Source organism: Zophobas morio, unplaced genomic scaffold (genome assembly GCF_036711695.1).
Source record: "Zophobas morio isolate AGI-343-1 ecotype UQ-CSIRO unplaced genomic scaffold, CSIRO_AGI_Zmor_V1 ptg000010l, whole genome shotgun sequence".
NCBI classification, from domain to species: domain Eukaryota; kingdom Metazoa; phylum Arthropoda; class Insecta; order Coleoptera; family Tenebrionidae; genus Zophobas; species Zophobas morio.
In genome coordinates this window covers 2,119,360-2,139,171 of record NW_026972115.1, presented here as the reverse complement: position 1 = coordinate 2,139,171, position 19,812 = coordinate 2,119,360, and the positions used below count along the sequence as shown (strand labels likewise).

General features: G+C 36.0%; 3 protein-coding genes across 3 annotated transcripts; all 3 read left to right on the top strand.

Annotated features, from left to right (window-relative positions):
- Nucleotides 1-558: 558 nt before the first annotated feature.
- LOC135126434 (uncharacterized) lies at nucleotides 559-2,310 on the top strand. Its single transcript, XM_064052483.1, has 4 exons — nucleotides 559-695; nucleotides 1,109-1,178; nucleotides 1,945-2,046; nucleotides 2,098-2,310. The coding sequence occupies exons 1-4, from the start codon at nucleotides 559-561 to the stop codon at nucleotides 2,308-2,310; spliced, it is 522 nt and encodes a 173-aa protein (XP_063908553.1).
- Nucleotides 2,311-2,352: 42 nt separating this feature from the next.
- LOC135126433 (octapeptide-repeat protein T2-like) lies at nucleotides 2,353-2,880 on the top strand. Its single transcript, XM_064052482.1, has 3 exons — nucleotides 2,353-2,478; nucleotides 2,533-2,731; nucleotides 2,789-2,880. The coding sequence occupies exons 1-3, from the start codon at nucleotides 2,353-2,355 to the stop codon at nucleotides 2,878-2,880; spliced, it is 417 nt and encodes a 138-aa protein (XP_063908552.1).
- Nucleotides 2,881-10,816: 7,936 nt separating this feature from the next.
- On the top strand, nucleotides 10,817-14,227 carry LOC135126432 (cilia- and flagella-associated protein 251-like). The gene is made up of 5 exons (XM_064052481.1): nucleotides 10,817-10,905; nucleotides 11,276-11,425; nucleotides 12,397-12,558; nucleotides 13,517-13,668; nucleotides 14,070-14,227. Exons 1-5 carry the CDS (start codon nucleotides 10,817-10,819, stop codon nucleotides 14,225-14,227), a joined length of 711 nt encoding a protein of 236 aa, XP_063908551.1.
- The last annotated feature ends 5,585 nt before the right edge of the window (nucleotides 14,228-19,812 follow it).

Below are 19,812 nucleotides of genomic sequence, written 5' to 3'. Positions count from 1 at the left end.
GGAATCTACAAAACCGAATGCTTTGAAATCTTGCAGATGGTTTACAGTTATGATAAGCATGATAAAATTTTATTCAAAATATATTTACTTATCCCCTCCAAAAAATTGATGACGTCACCCCAAAATTTTGCTGAACAAATCCTATCTAAAATGTACAAAATATGATGAGTCTGTACTTGTGATTTATCATTCCATTAATATTTTTTCGATTTGCGTATACAGTTTGACTCAAAAAAAATTATCATTGTATTTCAGGAGCGAGAGAAGTTCTGTCGAAACAACTTTCGACCAATTTTTTTGTAATGGCGCCACTAGTTTTTTAGTTTGGACAAATATATTTCCTTTATTAGGTACAGTGTTAAATTATTTAATAAAAGCACTCTTTTGTTTTTATAAAGAGGAAATTTGTAGATTATGTATTTCCCAAGAATTTGAAACAAAGTTGACTGTTCTTATAAGATCTTCATTTATAAAGACGCTTATGAGACGTGAAAAAACTCGATTGAGGGAAAGAGGGAAGGAAACGAGAGGAGAAGATGAAGAAAAAAAGAGGGATAGATGGAAGTAAAGAGGGAAAGAGTGAAGGAACAAGGGAGGGAACGAGAAAGGGGGAGGGGGAAGATCACACATTTCTCATGCTCTCAGAAGATCCTGAGACGCGAAAAAACTCAAGGAACGAAAAGAGACAAGGAGAAGTAGGGTAAAAGAGAAAGGGAAAGAGAGATGAAAGAAAAGTGTGAGAGTCAGAAAGAAAGAGAGAAGCAGAGAGGGAAATAATAGGAGAATGAGGAAGAAGAAGAGTGAAAATTACATATTTCCCAGATTTAAAGGAACTAAAGTACTATCATATCTTGATTTAACACATTTATAAGAGTGGAAAAACTTGAGAGAGGGAAGGGAATACGAAATGGAGTGGAAGAAAGTCAAAAAGGAAGAGAGAAAAAGAAAATGGGAAAGAGAAGAAAAATAGAGAGGGAAATTGTGAGAGAGTAGGTGAGGGGAAGAGTGAAGATCACATTTCCCGGATTTAAAACACATTTCAAAGCTTTCTGAAGATTTTGATTTCTAAAACGCTTATGGGATTCGAAAAAACTTAATGAATGAGAAGAGGAAACGAAAAGAAGAAAGAAGAACGGGAAAGAGTTAGAAGAGGGACACAGAGAGATGGAAATATAGAGGTATAGAGGGGACGAGTGAAGATTCCACATTTATCAAAGAATTGACTCTTCTCAGAAGATCTTCAGACACGAAAAACGTCGATGAAAGAAAAGAGACGTAAAGATAAAGAGGGAAAAAGACAAGAAAAGAGAGCTAAAGGAAAACGTAACAGAGTCAGAAAAAGGGAAATTGAAAGAGCGAGGAAAAACCTGAGAGGAAAAGGAACGGAAAGAGAGAGAGAGAAATGGTGGGGAAATGAGGAACTAAAAGAATTAAAAGTATTTCTCAAGGATTTAAACCACATTTGATTGCTTTCAGAAGATCTTGATTTCTAAAACACATAAATCGTGAAAAAAGTCGGGGAAGGGAACGAGGGAAATGGAGTGAGAAAGAGAAAAAGAAGGGAATACAAAGTGACGGAGAGTCAAAAAGAAAGAGAGAAATAGCCTTGGAACTAGAAAGATTGAAAGAGATAGAGAGAGAGAGGGGGGGGGAAGGGAGGAAGTTAGAGTGAGAGGAAGAGAGGAGAAAAGAGAGAGAACGATAGTAGAGGAATGAGTGTGGGAAAGAGTGAAGACTACATATATTTAAAACATACTTAATTGCCCTCAAAAGATCATGCGACGTAAGACATTCGTGGGATAAAAAGTAGGACGGAAAAGGAGAGAAGAAAAAAAGGGGGAAGAGAGAAACAGAGGGAAATAGTGGTGGGATGAGTGAGGGAAAGAGTGAAAATCTCATATTCTCCAAGAATTTAACCCTTAAAAGACGTGAAAATAATTCGAGGGAGGAAAAGAAGGAAGAAAAGAAATACAAAAAGAGTTAGAAAGAGAGCAACAGAAACGAAAAATAAAGGGCGAAAGAGTGAGAAGACGAGAGAAGAACAGAGTGAAGATCACACATTTTCCAAAGATTTAAAGCACACTTAACTGCTCTCAGAAGAAAAGGAGAAATACGGAGAAGGGGAAGAAAGGGAAAAAGAAAGTGGAAGACAGTCAAAAAGAAGAGGGACATCGTGAGGATAATAGAGGAACTGGGAAAAAGAGAAAGAGTAAATGTAAGAATTGGAGGAAGAGAGAAGGAAATCGTGGGAGGAGGAGGAAAGAGAAGAGTGAAAATTACATATTTTCCAAGGATTTAAACCACATTTGATTTTTCTCATGAGATCTTGACTTCTAAACATGCTTACGAGACATGCGAAAACTCAAGGGAAAGAAAGAAAGAAAGAAAGAAAGGAAGAAAGAAAGACGAAAAGAAAGAAAGAAAGAAAGAAAGAAAGAAAGGAAGGAAGGAAGAACGGAAAGAAATATAAGGAGGCTAGTATAGAAAAGAATGAAAACTACATCATTTTAAAATACACTTAACTGCTCTCAGAAGATCTTGAGAAACTCAAAAAAGGACGAGGACGAAAAAAGGGAGGAAAAGAAAAAAGAAAAGGAAGGGGAAGAGAGAGGAAAAGAAAGCAAAAGAGAATACCTAATAAGGAAAGGGAGAAACAGAGAGAGGAATAGAGGAATTAAGAGGGAGAGAAAGAGTGAGAGGGGGAAGGAGAAAAAGAGAGAGAGAAATAGTGGTGGGATGAGTGATATTTCCCATGGATCTATCATTTAAAAGACCTGAAAATAACTAGAGGGAGGGAAAGAAGAAAGACAAGGGAGGGAGCATAAGAGAGGAAAAGAAAGAAGAAAAGAAAGGCAAGAAGAGCTAGAAAAGAAGAGATAGAAACGAAAAATAAAGAGGAAAAGAATGAGAAGATGAATGAGAGGAAGAGAGAAGGGTAGAGTGAAAATCACATATTTTCCAAACATTGACAGCACACTTAAGTGCTCTTAGAAAAAAATTAGAGAGACGGAGAAGGGGAAGAAAGAGGAAAAAAGTGGAAGACAGTCAAAAAGAAAGAGAGACTTCGTGAAGAAAACAGGAATTGGGAGAGAAGGAAGGAGGAAATGTAAGAATAAGAGGAAGAGGGAAAGAAAAAGTGGAAGGATGAGTAAGGGATAGAGTGAAAACCACAAATTTATCAAGGATTTAAACCACGTTTGATTCCGAGATTGATCTTCCGAGATGGAAAAAAAATCGAGGAATAAAAAAAAAGAAAAAAAGAAGAGAGAATATACAGGGGAAGAGAGAGGAAAAGAAACAAAAAAAAATAACAAAGAAAGAGAGAAACAGAGAGGGAAATAGAGCAATTGAGAGAGAGAACGTGAGAGAGAGAGAGAGAGAAAGAGTGAAAGGAGGAAGGAGGGAAATAGTGATGGGATATGCGAAAAACTCGAGGAAGGAAAAGAAAGAAGGAAACGAAGAGAGAAAAAGAAAAGGAAAGAAAGAGGAAAAGATAGATGAGGACAGTGAAAAAGAAAGACATAATCAGAGAGGGAACTAAAGGGACTGAGAAAGAAAGAGAGAAATAGTGGAGGGATGAGTAGAGAAAAGAGTGAAAACTATATATTTTAAACACACTTAACTGCTCTCAGAAGATCTTGAGAATCCCAAAAAAGGGCGAGGACGAAAAAAGGAAGGAAAAGAAAAAAGAAAAGGAAGGGGAAGAGAGAGGAAAAGAAAGCAAAAGAGAATACCTAACAAGGAAAGGGAGAAACAGAGAGAGGAGTAGAGGAATTAAGAGGGAGAGAAAGAGTGACAGGGGGAAGGAGAAAAAAAGAGAGAGAAATAGTGGTGGGATGAGTGATATTTCCCAAGGATCTATCACTTAAAAGACGTGAAAATAACTCGAGGGAAGGAAAGAAGGAAGAGAAGGGAGAGAGCAAAAGAGAGGAGAAGAAGGAAGAAAAGAAAGGGAAAAAGAGCTAGAAAAGAAGAGATAGAAATGAAAAATAAAGAGGGAAAGAATGAGAAGATGAATGAGAGGAAGAGAGAAGGGTAGAGTGAAAATCACATATTTTCCAAACATTGACAGCACACTTAAGTGCTCTTAGAACAAAATTAGAAAGACGGAGAAGGGGAAGAAAGAGGAAAAAAGTGGAAGACAGTCAAAAAGAAAGAGAGACTTCGTGAAGAAAACAGGAATTGGGAGAGAAGGAAGGAGGAAATGTAAGAATAAGAGGAAAAGGGAAAGAAAAAGTGGAAGGATGAATAAGGGATAGAGTGAAAACCACAAATTTCTCAAGGATTTAAACCACGTTTGATTCCGAGATTGATCTTCCGAGATGCAAAAAAAATCGAGGAATAAAAAAAAAAGAAAAAAAGAAGAGAGAATATACAGGGAAAGAGAGAGGAAAGGAAACAAAAAAAAAATAACAAAGAAAGAGAGAAACAGAGAGGGAAATAGAGCAATTGAGAGAGAGAACGTGAGAGAGAGAGAGAGAGAAAGAGTGAAAGGAGGAAGGAGGGAAACAGTGATGGGATATGCGAAAAACTCGAGGAAGGAAAAGAAAGAAGGAAACGAAGAGAGAAAAAGAAAAGGAAAGAAAGAGGAAAAGATAGATGAGGACAGTGAAAAAGAAAGACATAATCAGAGAGGGAACTAAAGGGACTGAGAAAGAAAGAGAGAAATAGTGGAGGGATGAGTAGAGAAAAGAGTGAAAACTATATATTTTAAACACACTTAACTTCTTTCAGAAGATCTTGAGAATCGCAAAAAAGGGCGAGGACGAAAAAAGGAAGGAAAAGAAAAAAGAAAAGGAAGGGGAAGAGAGAGGAAAAGAAAGCAAAAGAGAATACCTAACAAGGAAAGGGAGAAACAGAGAGAGGAGTAGAGGAATTAAGAGGGAGAGAAAGAGTGAGAGGAGGAAGGAGAAAAAGAGAGAGAGAAATAGTGGTGGGATGAGTGATATTTCCCAAGGATCTATCACTTAAAAGACGTGAAAATAACTCGAGGGAGGGAAAGAAGAAAGAGAAGGGAGAGAGCAAAAGAGAGGAGGAGAAGAAGGAAGAAAAGAAAGGGAAAAAGAGCTAGAAAAGAAGAGATAAAAATGAAAAATAAAGAGGGAAAGAATGAGAAGATGAATGATAGGAAGAGAGAAGGGCAGAGTGAAAATCACATATTTTACAAACATTGACAGCACACTTAAGTGCTTTTAGAAAAAAATTAGAGAGACGGAGAAGAGGAAGAAAGAGGAAAAAAGTGGAAGACACTCAAAAAGAAAAAGAGACTTCGTGAAGAAAACAGGAATTGGGAGAGAAGGAAGGAGGAAATGTAAGAATAAGAGGAAGAGGGAAAGAAAAAATGGAAGGATGAGTAAGGGGTAGAGTGAAAACCACAAATTTCTCAAGGATTTAAACCACATTTGATTCCGAGATTGATCTTCCGAGATGCAAAAAAGGTCGAGGAACGAAAAAAAAGAAGAAAAACAAGAGAGAATGTACAGGGGAAGAGAGAGGAAAGGAAATCAAAAGTAAGTAACAAAAAGAGAGAGAGAGAAAAAGTGAAAGGAGGAAGGAGGAAAATAATGATTTGATATGCGAAAAAATCGAGGGAGGAAAAGAAAGAAGGAAACGAAGAGAGAAAAAGAAAAGGAAAAAAAGAGGAAAAGATAGATGAGGACAGTCAAAAAGAAAGACATAATCAGAGGGGGAACTAGAGGGACTGAGAAAGAAAGAGAGAAATAGTGGGGGGATGAGTAGAAAAAAGAGTGAAACTATATATTTTATACACACTTAACTGCTCTCAGAAGATATTCCGAGATACAAAAAAAGTGGAGGAACGAAAAAAAGGAAGAAAAAGAAGAGAATAACAAAGAAAATGAGAAACAGAGAGGGAAATAGAGGAATTGAGAGAGAGAGAGAGAGAGAGCAAAAGTGAAAGGAGGAAGGAGGGAAATAGTGATAGGACGAGTGAGGGAATAGGTGAAGACCACGTTTTTCCCAATTATTTAAACCACACTTTATTGCTCTCAGAAGATCTTCATTTCTAAGCAGGCTTATGAGAAATGCAAAAAACTGGTGGGACGAAAAGAAAGGAGGAAACGTAGAGAGAAAAAGAAAAGGAAAGAAAGAGGAAAAGAAAGGTGAGGGCAGTCAAAAAAAGAAAAAGAGAACCAGAGAGGGAACTAAAGGAATTAAGAAAGAAAGAGGGAAATAGTAAGGGGATGAGTAGAGAAAAGATTGAAAACACACTTCATTGCTCTCAGAAGATCTTCCGAGATGCAAAAAAGATTGAAGAACGAAAAGAAGGAAGAAAAAGAAAACAGATAATAAAGAGAAATTGAGAAAGAGCGAGAGAGAGAATGGAGAACAGGGAAATAGTGATGGAATGAGTGAAGACCACATATTTCCCAAAGATTGATTGCTCTCAAAATATTTTCATTTATAAGCACGCTTAAATAATATGAAAAAACTCGTGGGAGGGCAAAAGGGAAACAAAAGGAGAAATTAACAAAGAGGAGATAAAAAAAAGGGAAAAGAAGGGTACAGAGAAGGGAAAGAATGAGACGAAAAAAGAGAGGGGAAACAAAAAAGGGAGAAAGGGGAGAAAGGGGAAAAAGGAGTGAAAGGGAGAGGACAAGGAAGAAAGGCAAAAAAGAGATGAAAGAGGGAGGAGCAAAGAGAGGAATAGAGTGAGGGGGAAAATGTGGATAAGAGTAGAAGTTACACATTTGTCCAAAGACTTGACTGCTTTCGAAGTCCTTTGTTTGTAATCACGTTTGCCAGACTCAAAAAAATTCGAAGGAGAAAATAAGGGAGGAAAAGGGAGGAAGCGAAAAAAAAAAGAAGGTAGGAAATAGAGAGGGGATGAGTGGAGATCAGCCATTTCTTAAAGCCTTAAATTATACTTAACTGGTCTAAGACGACTTAGACTTCTAGTCTTAAATTAAAACCAATATATTTGAGTCGTTCTAGGCATTAGTAAAGATTGATCAATTGTGTATTTTCTAGAACACAAACAAATCGAATTATAACTTATAGCCTAATTATAACCTTTGTTGGAGGCGTGAATTTCGGTACAAATCCCTATTCCCTGGAGTCTCACTTGTCGGAAACAAAATGAGTTCAAATCGTGGACGTTGTTTACGATAATTGGCACCAAAGAACCACAACAAATTAAAAAAAAATCGCGGTCCGTGATTATCTCAATCTCAGGTCTACTTATCCACCAACTAGATGAAGTTCTTAAAGCCTTCATGTAATTAATCGCTGCTATAATTCTCCGCGTTACCCGTAATGTCCGTGTGAATAACCTCGATACCTCGACAATCTGCCAATTGATTTTATAGTATGCAACCACTGAAATGTAACAACCTAACGGACTGAAAACGCAATGCTCGGATTTATGTACGCGTTTCCAGTACATTAACCATCAATTAAGTTACCCTAGATTGGAACGAAGCGTAGCTGTATTCGAGCTTGCATTTTCTGATGACGCGTAGAGCGAAAACCCGGTGGCGCCCTCACCATTTTTCCTGCATCGCGAAATGAACAAACTCGCTTGCATTAATAGACACGCTTCGGTTGCACTTTCCTTCTATTTCCAGCGTTATATATGGGGTTGCCCCATTATTATGAATTTCACGAAAGTATTACGGCGTAATGTGCATTAGAGCACGTTCGCTTGAAATTCTAATGTAAGGGGTATCTTCACATCCGTCGTTAATAACAAGTAAAATGTGACCATGTATTCTGGCCATAAATTACAGCGCGGCGTATGTCGGATTGCATCTTAATATCTACGTGACCACAAACAACCTTCGGTAGCGCTGCGACGGACAACACATTAAGTACGGCTTGCTTGCACCAGCGTCACTCAATTGGTAATCGGTACCAATCAGTACTCGTGATGCCGATTCAATAATTAATGAGTAATGAGCTGTTATTGACGTTATTGAGGTAACTAGGGAAAAATTGGCTTGATTAAGATGTCGAATATAACACGAGTTATCGCTCACGTACCACGCATGCGTGGGTAGGCAGTGGCTGAACTTTGGACAGTAAGTACCTTACTCGACTGGACTACCTTAATTATTTCAATTTTCAACCACTGGGGGATAAACTTGATGAGTTTTTAAGAATAAAAATTTTAAGAATCTTCGTTGGACATTCTCAATCAAGAATATACAATGGAAGCATATTCTAGTTTGTTTAAGACAAAAGCTCTATACAAGTTTATGAGGCAGTCAAGAAGAAAAGATTTATGACTGCGCGTAATAAAACCCAGCATTTGATTACAGGACGAAATAATATTTATGTAATCTCGATCAAATCAGAAAAAATTATTATCAAAGTCTTTAACAGTTTCACAACGCGGAAGAAAGCTCTGATCAATTTTATAATCATGAAAATGATAACGTTCATTTTTCGGGTGAAGGAAATAATTTTGTAGGAAAATAGCATCTACGATTGAGTTAATATTGTGTGATATTTCAGCATCATACAAAATAGGTCGAGGGATAAAGAGTGAAAGAAAAAGAGAGAGCAAAGAAACGAGAAGAGGGAGAAAAAGAAAGCAGAGGAGAGTCAAAAAGAAGGAGAGAAACAGAAGAATTGGGGGAGAGAGAAAGAAATAATGAAGAATGAGAGAAAGGGGGAGGGAAAGATAGAGGGAAATAGTGGAGGGATGAGTGAGGGAAAAAGTGAAGACCACGTTTTTTTTTTATTCTTAAAATATAATACATATACTTAGTCTATTCTTTCAAAGATTTCTCTTTAACCCCTCGAATGCAAAATCTACAATTTCCTTTATTCGCTTGATGCCAATGTTAGCATGACTGACGAGGTTTTGGCACGAGTTCTGCATATTTATTCCTAAATGTCCATAGAATTAAAAACTTATTTTTCAAATGTAAGTCATCTGTTTTATTGCAGATCACCAGAATGATCTTTCTAGAATATTCTAAAATCTTCATAACTTTTGATTTTTCGTCTTTGAACTCTAACTGCATTTTGTAGTCGAAATTTCTTTCTTAGAATTCTTTTGGCTGATCTTTCTTTACACAGAATTTTTTTCTTCTATTCCGATATTGCAGCGACATACAAATGCTTATGTTTTTCATTTTCTTAAAATAGAATCTAGAATCTATTCTTTCCTAGATTTCTCTTTAACGCCTCTAATGCCAAATCTATAGTTTGCTTAATTCGCTTGATGCCGATGTTGGCATGACTGATGAGGTATTGGCACGAGTTCTGTAAATTTATTGCTAAATGTCCATAGAATTAAAAACTTATTTCTCTAATGTAAGTCATCTGTTTTATTGCAGATCACCAGAATGATCTTTCTAGAATATTCTAAAATCTTCATAACTTTTGATTTTTCGTCTTTGAACTCTAACTGCATTTTGTAGTCGAAATTTCTTTCTTAGAATTCTTTTGGCTGATCTTTCTTTACACAGAATTTTTTTCTTCTATTCCGAAACTGCAGCGACATACAAATGCTTATGTTTTTCATTTTCTTAAAATAGAATCTAGAATCTATTCATTCCTAGATTTCTCTTTAACCCCTGTAATGCCAAATCTATAGTTTGCTTAATTCGCTTGATGCCGATGTTATCATGACTGATGAGGTATTGGCACGAGTTCTGTAAATTTATTGCTAAATGTCCATAGAATTAAAAACTTATTTCTCTAATGTAAGTCATCTGTTTTATTGCAGATCACCAGAATGATCTTTCTAGAATATTCTAAAATCTTCATAACTTTTGTTTTTTCATCTTTGAAGTCTAACTGCGTTTTGTAGTCGAAATTTCTTTCTTAGAATTCTTTTGGCTGATCTTTCTTTACACAGAATTTTTTTCTTCTATTCTGATACTGCAGCGACATACAAATGCTTATGTTTTTCATTTTCTTAAAATAGAATCTAGAATCTATTCTTTCCTAGATTTCTCTTTAACCCTTCTAGTGCCAAATCTATAGTTTGCTTAATTCGCTTGATGCCGATGTTAGCATGACTGATGAGGTATTGGCACGAGTTCTGTAAATTTATTGCTAAATGTCCATAGAATTAAAAACTTATTTGTCTAATGTAAGTCATCTGTTTTATTGCAGATCACCAGAATGATCTTTCTAGAATATTCTAAAATCTTCATAACTTCTGATTTTTCGTCTTTGAACTCTAACTGCATTCTGTAGTCGAAATTTCTTTCTTAGAATTCTTTTGGCTGATTTTTCTTTACACAGAATTTTTTTCTTCTATTCCGATACTGCAGCGATATACAAATGCTTATGTTTTTCATTTTCTTAAAATAGAATCTAGAATCTATTCATTCCTAGATTTCTCTTTAACCCCTGTAATGCCAAATCTATAGTTTGCTTAATTCGCTTGATGCCGATGTTAGCATGACTGATGAGGTATTGGCACGAGTTCTGTAAATTTATTGCTAAATGTCCATAGAATTAAAAACTTATTTCTCTAATGTATGTCATCTGTTTTATTGCAGATCACCAGAATGATCTTTCTAGAATATTCTAGAATCTTCACAACTTTCGCTTTTTCGTGTTTGAACTGTAACTGCATTCTATAGTCGAAATTTCTTTCTTAGAATTCTCTTTACACAGAATCTATTCTTTCCTAGATTTCTCTTTAATCCTTCTAATGCAAAATCTAAAGTTTCTTTAATTCGCCTGATGCCAATGTTGAGTCACACCAAGGGAAATAATAAGGAATGAGTGGCAGAAAGAATGAAGACCACATATTTCCCAAGGATTTAAAACACAGGTTACTACTCTCAGAAGATCTTGAAATACAAAATAGGTCGAGGGACGAAAAGAGCGAATGAAAAAGAGAAACAAAAGAAAGGAGAAGAGGGAGGAAACGAAAGCAGAGGAGAGTCAAAAAGAAAGAGAGGAACAGAGGAATTGGGGGTGAGGGAAAGAGAGAATGAAGAATGGGGGAAGTGGGGAGGGAAAGATAGAGAGAACTAGTGGAGGGACGAGTGAGGGAAAGAGTGAGGATTTCTCTTGAGATATCTTAATTTCTAAACACTCTTATGAAATGTGAAAAAAAAATCGACGAAAGGAAAGACGGAAGAAAAAGGAGAGTAAAAGAGAGGAGAAGCTGGAAGAACAAAAAAGCGAAAAGAATTAGTAAGAGAGAGACAGAGATGGAAATAAAGAGAGAAAGAATGAAGAGAGAATTGAAAGTGGGTGAGAAGAGAAGAGTGAAGTCTTAGAGTTTTTAAAAGTGTCCTAGTTTTTCTAAATTTCACTAGGTAGATCGAGGGGCGAAATGAAGGAAGGAAAAGGAGATAGAAAAGAAAGGGGAAGAGGGAGAACAAGAAGGCAGTGGAAAATTAAAACAAAAAAGAGAAACAGAGGAATTGGGGGAGAGAGAAAGCGATAATGAAGAATGTGGAAAAGCGGGAGGGAAAAATAGTGGCAAAGAGTAGAGGGATGAGTGAGTGAAAGAGTGAAGACCACATTTTCTAAGAATTTAAAACACATTTGATATCTTTTTGAAGATCTTAATTTTTAACACGCTTAGGAAACGTGAAAAAAATTCGAGAAAGAGAAAGAAGAAAAAAAAAAGAGAGGAGAAGATGGAAGAACAAAAGCAAAAAGAGTTAGAAAGAGAGAGAGAGAGGATGGAGACCGAAATAAAGAAAGAAACAGGGAAGAGATGAACGAAAGGATGAGAGAAGGGAAGAGTAAACTCCAAGATTTTTTAAAAGGGTCCTAGTTTCTTGAAATTTCACTTCGTAGAACTGTAGGACCTGAATTTCTGTATTTCTTAGAATCTTGAAATTAAAAGGGAGGAGAATAGAAGGAAATAGTGAGGGATGAGTGGGGGAAAACTAAAGACCATATATTTTCCAATGATTTAAAACACAGGTTACTACTCTCAGAAGATCTTAAAATACAAAATAAGTCTAGGGACGAAAAGAGCGAATGAAAAGGAGAAACAAAAGAAAGGAGAAGAGGTAGGAAAAGAAAGCAGAGGAAAGTCAAAAAGAAAGAGAGAAACAGAGGAATTGGGGGTGAGCGAAAGAGAGAATGAAGAATGGGGAAGGGGGAGGAAAAGATAGAGAGAAATTGTGGAGGGATGAATGAGGGAAAGAGTGAAGACCACATTTCCCAAGAATTTAAAACACATTTGATTTCTCTTGAGATATCTTAATTGTGAAAAAAAATCGACGAAAGGAAAGAACGAAGAAAAAGGAGAGTACAAGAGAGGAGAAGATGGAAGAACAAAAAAGTGAAAAGAGTTAGAAAGAGAGAGACAGAGATGGAAATAAAGAGAGAAAGAATGAAGGGATAAGTGAAAGTGGGTGAGAAGGGAAGAGTGAAGTCTAAGATTTTTTAAAAGTGTTCTTGTTTTTCTCAATTTCACTAGGTAGATCGAGGGACGAAATGAAGGAAGGAAAAAGAGAGAGAAAAGAAAGGGGAAGAAGGAGAACAAGAAGGCAGCGGAAAATTAAAACAAAAGAGAGAAACAGAGGAATTGGGGGACAGAGAAAGCGATAATGAAGAATGTGGGAAAGCGAGAGGGAGAAATAGTGGCAAAGAGTGGAGGGATGAGTGAGTGAAAGAGTGAAGACCACATTTTCTAAGAATTTAAAACACATTTGATATCTCATTGAAGATCTTAATTTTTAACACGCTTAGGAAACGTGAAAAAAATTCGAGAAAGAGAAAAAAGGAAGAAAAAAAAAGGATGAGAAGATAGAAGAACAAAAGCAAAAAGAGTTAGAAAGGGAGAGAGAGGATGGAGACCGAAATAAAGAAAGAAACAGGGAAGAGATGAACGAAAGGATGAGAGAAGGGAAGAGTAAACTCCAAGATTTTTTAAAAGGGTCCTAGTTTGTTGAAATTTCACTTGGTAGAATTGTAGACCTGAATTTCTGTATTTCTTAGAGTCTTGAAATTAAAAGGGAGGAGAATAGAAGGAAATAGTGAGGGATGAGTGGGGGAAAACTAAAGGCCATATATTTTCCAATGATTTAAAACACAGGTTACTACTCTCAGAATATCTTAAAATACAAAATAGGTCTAGGGACGAAAAGAGCGAATGAAAAGGAGAAACAAAAGAAAGGAAAAGAGAGAGGAAAAGAAAGCAGAGGAAAGTCAAAAAGAAAGAGAGAAACAGAGGAATTGGGGGTGAGCGAAAGAGAGAATGAAGAATGGGGAAGGGGGAGGAAAAGATAGAGAGAAATAGTGGAGGGATGAGTGAGGGAAAGAGTGAAGACCACATTTCCCAAGAATTTAAAACACATTTGATTTCTCTTGAGATATCTTAATTGTGAAAAAAAATCGACGAAAGGAAAGAACGAAGAAAAAGGAGAGTACAAGAGAGGAGAAGATGGAAGAACAAAAAAGTGAAAAGAGTTAGAAAGAGAGAGACAGAGATGGAAATAAAGAGAGAAAGAATGAAGGGATGAGTGAAAGTAGGTGAGAAGGGAAGAGTGAAGTCTAAGATTTTTTAAAAGTGTCCTTGTTTTTCTCAATTTCACTAGGTAGATCGAGGGACGAAATGAAGGAAGGAAAAGGAGAGAGAAAAGAAAGGGGAAGAAGAAGAACAAGAAGGCAGTGGAAAATTAAAACGAAGGAGAGAAACAGAGGAATTGGGGGAGAGAGAAAGCGAGAATGAAGAATGTGGAAAAGCGGGAGGGAAAGATAGTGACAAAGAGTGTAGGGATGAGTGAAGGAAAGAGTGAAGACCACATTTAATTTTTAACAGGCTTAGAAAACGTGAAAAAAGTTCGAGGAAGAGAAAGAAGGAAGTAAAAAGAGGAGAAGATGGTAGAACAAAAAGGCAAAAAGAGTTAGAAAGAGAGAGAGAGAGGACGGAGACCGAAATAAAGAATGAAACAGGGAAGAAATGAACGAAAGGATGAGAGAAGGGAAGAGTAAACTAAAAGATTTTTTAAAAGTGTCCTAGTTTCTTGAAATTTCACTGGATAGAACTGTAGACCTGAATTTCTGTATTTCTTAGAGTATTGAAATTTAAAGGGAGGAGAGTAGAAGGAAATAGTGAGGGATGAGAGGGGGAAAAGTAAAGACCATATATTTCCCAAGGATTTAAAACACAGGTTACTACTCTCAGAAGATCTTGAAATACAAAATAGGTCAAGGGACAAAAAGAACAAAGGAAAAGAAGAGAGAAAAGGAAAGAGAAGAAGAGGAAAAGAAAGCAGAGGAAATTCAAAAAGAGAGAACCGAGGAATTGGGGGAGGGGAATGGAGAATGAGGAAAAGAGGGAGGGAAAAATAGTGGGAAATACTGGAGAGATGAATGAAGGAAACAACGAAGGCCACATTTCCCAAGAATTTAAAACACATTTGATTTCTCCTTGAAGATCTTAATTTCTAAACGCGCTTATGAGATACAAAAAAATTTCGAGGGAGAGGAAGAAGGAAGAAAAGGAGACTAAAAGAGAGGAGAAAATGGAAGAACAAAAAAACGAAAAGAGTTATAAAGCTAGAGACAGAGATGGAAATAAACAAGGAAAGAATGAAGAGATGAGTGAAAGGATGAGAGAAGAGAAGAGTGAAGTCCAAAATTTTCTAAAAGAGTCCTAGTTTCTTTAAATTTCACTTGGTAGAAATGTAGACCTGAACTTCTGTATTTCTTAGAGTATTAAAATTTAAAGGGAGGGCAAGAGAGAAAAATAGTGAGGGATGAGTGGGGGAAAGCATGAACACCACATATTTCCCAAGGATTTAAAACACACTTAACTAATTTCAGAAGATCTTGAGATACACAATAGCTCGAGGGACGAAAAGCGAGACGGAAAAGGTGATAGAAAAAAAAAGTGGAAAAGGGAGAAAAAGAAAGCTGAGGAGAGTCAAAAAGAAGGAGAGAACCGAGGAATTGGGGGAGAGGGAAAGAGAGAATGACGAATGAGGCAAAGGGGGGGAAAAATAGTGGGAAATAGTGGAGGGATGAATGAAGAAAACAATGAAGACCACATTTCCCAAGTATTTAAAACACATTTGATTTCTCTTTGAAGATCTTAATTTCTAAACGCGCTTATGAGATATGAAAAAAATTCGAGGGAGAGGAAGAAGGAAAAAAGGGGAGTAAAAGAAAGGAGAAAATGGAAGAACAAAAAGACGAAAAGAGTTATAAAGCTAGAGACAGAGATGGAAATAAACAAGAAAAGAATGAAGAGATGAGTGAAAGGATGAGAGAAGAGAAGAGTGAAGTCCAAAATTTTCTAAAAGAGTCCTAGTTTCTTTAAATTTCACTTGGTAGAAATGTAGATCTGAACTTCTGTATTTCTTAGAGTATTAAAATTTAAAGGGAGGGCAAGAGAGAAAAATAATGAGGGATGAGTGGGGAAAGCATGAACATCACATATTTCCCAAGGATTTAAAACACACTTAAGGGGATACTTCCCGGTAGAAATTTGATACAATTTCAGCTGTTTTCGAACACATTTTGCGCCAAAACTAAGCAACCAGTTATGACGAAAAAAATCGTGCGTTTAGAAGAACTAAATCTAAAGCCCGCTGTATCCTTGAAATTGCAAAAAAAATCACAGTTTTGTGTAAAAAAAATCCTAAAAACCCTAATAAAATCATAGCTTTGTACTATTTTTTTGTGGTGACTGTGTGAGTTTTTTCATTCGAAAATGATCCAGCGGGCTCTATCATTCCTATATCAACCATTCTAGATACGTACTGAACGTTGTTTTTAATAGTTGTGCCCAAAATTCCAGCTAGAAAATACCCTTACATTACATCAGAAATCAACTCTCGAATGTTTTGTTTCAACTGTTCTTGTCTTTGTCACACGCTGCGCTGCACCAACTCGTAAATCACGATAAGTCAAATACTTACTACGTTTCTTGTGGAAATGGGATATGGTGTAAATCGCTGGGCCATAAAAAAAGACCGAACCCATTTCTATAAAGTTGTTATTGATCAGTACATGGTGATGCATGACGAGTCTTAAGATTCGTGAGAAATTTTGGGTGCCCGAATATGAGAAATTTAAAAACAGATGCGTGAAAACAGTCTGTTCCTGGAAATTCTCTCGCAGGTGGATATATTGATGCCGATTGGATTTGAAGGCTACGTCACAACAGAATGCTAATTTTTGATAGGCAAATTAGAAAGTGGTTGGGGATGAATCTTGGTGGAGGAAAGAAAAACTCGTATAAATTTGGGACCTAGTAATTTTCTTGTTATTTATCTTAGGGATCGTTTCACAAGATAAAATATTATAACACAAGTGTTTATTTTCTACATCAAAAAACTTGCGAAAAGTGGTAGTGTGTAAATCGTGGTGTATAGTAGTTTTTTATTTATCACGTTCATCTCGTTTATCTCTACCTCAACAAAATGGGAGGATGTAAGAATAAACAATTGGGACTTACCCGTCATCGAAAAAACAAAAAACTGTTGGCAAAGCGAAGGTAAGAGAAGTTTTTTATTCGTACTTTAAGTGCATAAAAATTAGGTGAAATAAAAGTATTGAGTCAAAGAACATTTACTTGTGTCACATTGTTATCCACTGAACTATAGGGTCAAAAGTATACCTTTACAATATTAATATTGGTTTATTTTCAGAATAGCAATGCGTACGTTATGGTCCACAAATCCCGACACACTAAAAAATTGTGGACAAAATGCTGCTTCAAATAGTAGCCTAATAATTGAAGAACACACAGCCGCATCCCAGTACTTCTGCAAGCATTATAGAACAAGAAGATTGGAAATATTCAAACAATAGTCAGGACTCTTTATACTGCTCTCAGGAAAGTACGCCTTGCGAAAAGGAAAAGGTAATCAGCGATTCGATGGGCGGGCGAAGAATCGTTGAAGTACAATCATTTATCGAGCAGATTTTGTCATTTCCTCACCATGGATTATTTTCTTGTTCTTCGGGCTCTTCTGGAAACACTGTTCGCATTTTAAAGGAAGTAAGAAAAGGTTTTATTTCTGAATTTGTATTGATATGCGACTTATGTAAAGTTGAGCATAAAGTTTATTCAGATAAAACTGATGGAAAATTAAATACAAATGGAGCTGCGGTACTGGGTGCAATAAGCATCGGTTGCGGATTTTCACAATTAAATGAATTTGTCAGTGCCATGAACATCCCAGAAATATCTTATAAAAGATATAAAGATGTAGAAGATAATTTGCAAGAAATTATTGAAGAAGAGTCTTGGAAATGCATGATTGAAGCTGGAAAAAAAGAAGCAGAGATGGCCAAAGAAAATGACGATGTTGACGAAAATGATATTCCGATGATCACAGTGATAGCTGACGGAGCGTGATGTAAACGATCTTATCGTTCAGCATACAACGCTCGTTCTGGTGCAGCATGTATCGTTGGACAAAGGACCGGTAAACTCTTATTCCTGGGAATACGCAATAAATTCTGTGCCATGTGTCATATGGGAGGAATGGAGCATGTATGTTTTAAAAACTGGGACGGAACATCTACTGGGATGGAAAGTGACATTATTTTAGAGGGATTTAAACAAAGCATATCAATTCACGGACTAAAATATGCGTATCTCGTTGGTGATGGCGACAGTAGTGTTCTGAAGAGACTTCAAGCAGAGAGTCCATATGTAGTGGAAAAAATTGAGTGCTCTAATCATTTGTTAAGGAACTATTGCACTAACTTAAAAAATCTAGCAACAAAAAAATTTAGTTCCAAAGGACTTCCCATCGCACCTTTTCTTCGACAATTTCTGAAAAAGTCTATACAACGCCTTAGAACAGCAGTGGATTGCGCGGTCAAATATAGAAGATCTCAGGATGTTTCATTTCAAGACCAAGTCAATCATTTGAAAAAAGACATAGAAAACAGTGTTTCTCATGTTTTTGGTGAACATAAGAAATGTGATAATTACTTCTGCAAAGGTGATAAACCAAATGAATTTAATCAAGTTTCGACTTTAAAACAATGTGGGTTGTACAATGATATCATGTCTTTTGCTAACAGACTTATATACAATAGTAAAAGTTTGATCAAAAATATGACAAACAATTCCGCGGAATCATATAACAGCGTCGTTGCTAAGTTTATTGAAGGAAAGAGAGTAGACTTTTCAAAAAGAGGAGGGTATAAAATGAGGTGTCAAGCGGCGAGTATTTGCTACAATACAGGGGTTGCATTTCAATCGGTTTTGCACAAAGCAATCACTGATAAAAGTCCCGGTTTCCACACAAAAAAGTTTATTGAAAAAAAAAAAAGAAATTAAACTGCAAGAGACAGCTATTTCAAAAAACAAAGAAATCCAATAAGAAGCAAGTTGTTACTGAGGCAGACGAAGACTATGGGGACGTGGAAGAAATTTTAGATGCTGAAGAACTGACAAGAAGAACAAACGTGTTTCTTAGATCATTGAAGAAAACTAAGGAAGAAATATTAGAAATTGCAGAGAATACAAAAGAACAAAGACAATCCGCATTATGGTTTACAGAAAGACGAAAAAGGATTACCGCTTCTATGTTCGGTAAAATTTGTAAACTGAGGCCTACAACAAATCCAGGTAAAACAATAAAAAACTTCCTTCAAAGTTTTTCCTCAAAAAGCACTTCTTACGGAATTGAACACGAACCCATAGCAATCACAGAGTTTTCTGAGTACTTGGAGCAATCTGTAGAACCGTCTGGATTTTATATCGATGAACAAGCAAATTACCTTGGAGCGAGTCCAGACGGTCTTATTAGTTCTAACGGCCTTGTTGAAATTAAATGCCCTTACAGCTGTAGAACACTAACACCTCAGGAAGCTATTTTAACAAAAAAAATTACATACGCTGTTTTCCAAAATGACAATATGCACTTAAAACAAAATCATAATTATTTTTATCAGGTTCAGGGACAGCTACACATAACTAAGCGCGATTTTTGTTATTTTGTTGTATGGACGCCGAAAGGATTTCTTTTCGAAAAGATTCAACGAGACGACGAATTCTTTGAAAATAATATGAGCTCTAAACTTAACAATTTTTATTTTCAACATTTTTTGCCCTATGTTACTAAATTACCTCAATAGTTGGCACTAAGTAAATATGTCTTATGTTTCATATGTGCAATTGATATTATGTATATATGTACGACTGCCTTATAGTGTTGTTTGTTATTGTATTATGTTATTTATACTATAGTTATGTATTTTAAAGAAGCTGTTGTATTAATTGTAACAACGCAATTGAGCATAAAATATTGTGTTATTAGTGTAACTTTATTTACTCTTTCTATGTAAAATAAATATGTAAATCCTAAGAATACATTATTTATATTAAGTAAGTAATTCCATTTCCTAAAATTATTTTTCATCAATGAAAATAATAATAAGCCTCTAAAATCAAGAATACCTTATCCAAGCGATACAAAAATACAAAAATACACGAAAATTACAGTAATGTCACAATCCAAATAATTCGAATTCTTTCGAAGTATAAACACAATACTCAAAGTTGACCATGTAATTAAGGGGATACTTCCCAAATTCGTCTCATTGTAAAATCACCGTATTGCATACTACACGCCTTTCTCGTTAAATATATTTTCTATCGTTCGCACTTTTCAAATTTTATACTTGTTCAAAGAACCGGGATTTGTTTCAGGAGCGAAGGAAGTTATGTCGAAATAAATTAGGTACGACCAATTTTTAGGAGCTGTGCGGCATATTTACTTACTACAAACGACTACGAGACCACCAGTCCGATACAATAGACCGTTCAAGTACTTGACTAATTTATGCGACTCTAGCTTGAGTATTTTGTTGGTTCCCTATTCAGCTCTACTTCGTATAAAACATCCCTAACGCAACGCGTGTAGAAAAATTAATATGCAATACGGC

Excerpts from the sequence above, each read along its gene's own strand:
- LOC135126434 (XM_064052483.1), top strand. The coding sequence starts at position 559 with ATGGAAGTAAAGAGGGAAAGAGTGAAGGAACAAGGGAGGGAACGAGAA. Across the intron at positions 696-1,108 it reads ACGAAAAGAGACAAGGAGAA|AGGAAACGAAAAGAAGAAAG; the intron begins GTAGGGTAAAAG and ends ATGAATGAGAAG. Across the intron at positions 2,047-2,097 it reads GAAGACGAGAGAAGAACAGA|AAGAAAAGGAGAAATACGGA; the intron begins GTGAAGATCACA and ends AACTGCTCTCAG.
- LOC135126433 (XM_064052482.1), top strand. The coding sequence starts at position 2,353 with ATGCGAAAACTCAAGGGAAAGAAAGAAAGAAAGAAAGAAAGGAAGAAA. Across the intron at positions 2,479-2,532 it reads AAAGAAATATAAGGAGGCTA|AAGATCTTGAGAAACTCAAA; the intron begins GTATAGAAAAGA and ends AACTGCTCTCAG. Across the intron at positions 2,732-2,788 it reads AAAGAGAGAGAGAAATAGTG|AGGGAGGGAAAGAAGAAAGA; the intron begins GTGGGATGAGTG and ends GAAAATAACTAG.
- LOC135126432 (XM_064052481.1), top strand. The coding sequence starts at position 10,817 with ATGAAAAAGAGAAACAAAAGAAAGGAGAAGAGGGAGGAAACGAAAGCA. Across the intron at positions 12,559-13,516 it reads GGCAAAGAGTGGAGGGATGA|GAAGGAAAAGGAGAGAGAAA; the intron begins GTGAGTGAAAGA and ends GACGAAATGAAG. Across the intron at positions 13,669-14,069 it reads GAAAGATAGTGACAAAGAGT|GTTACTACTCTCAGAAGATC; the intron begins GTAGGGATGAGT and ends TTTAAAACACAG.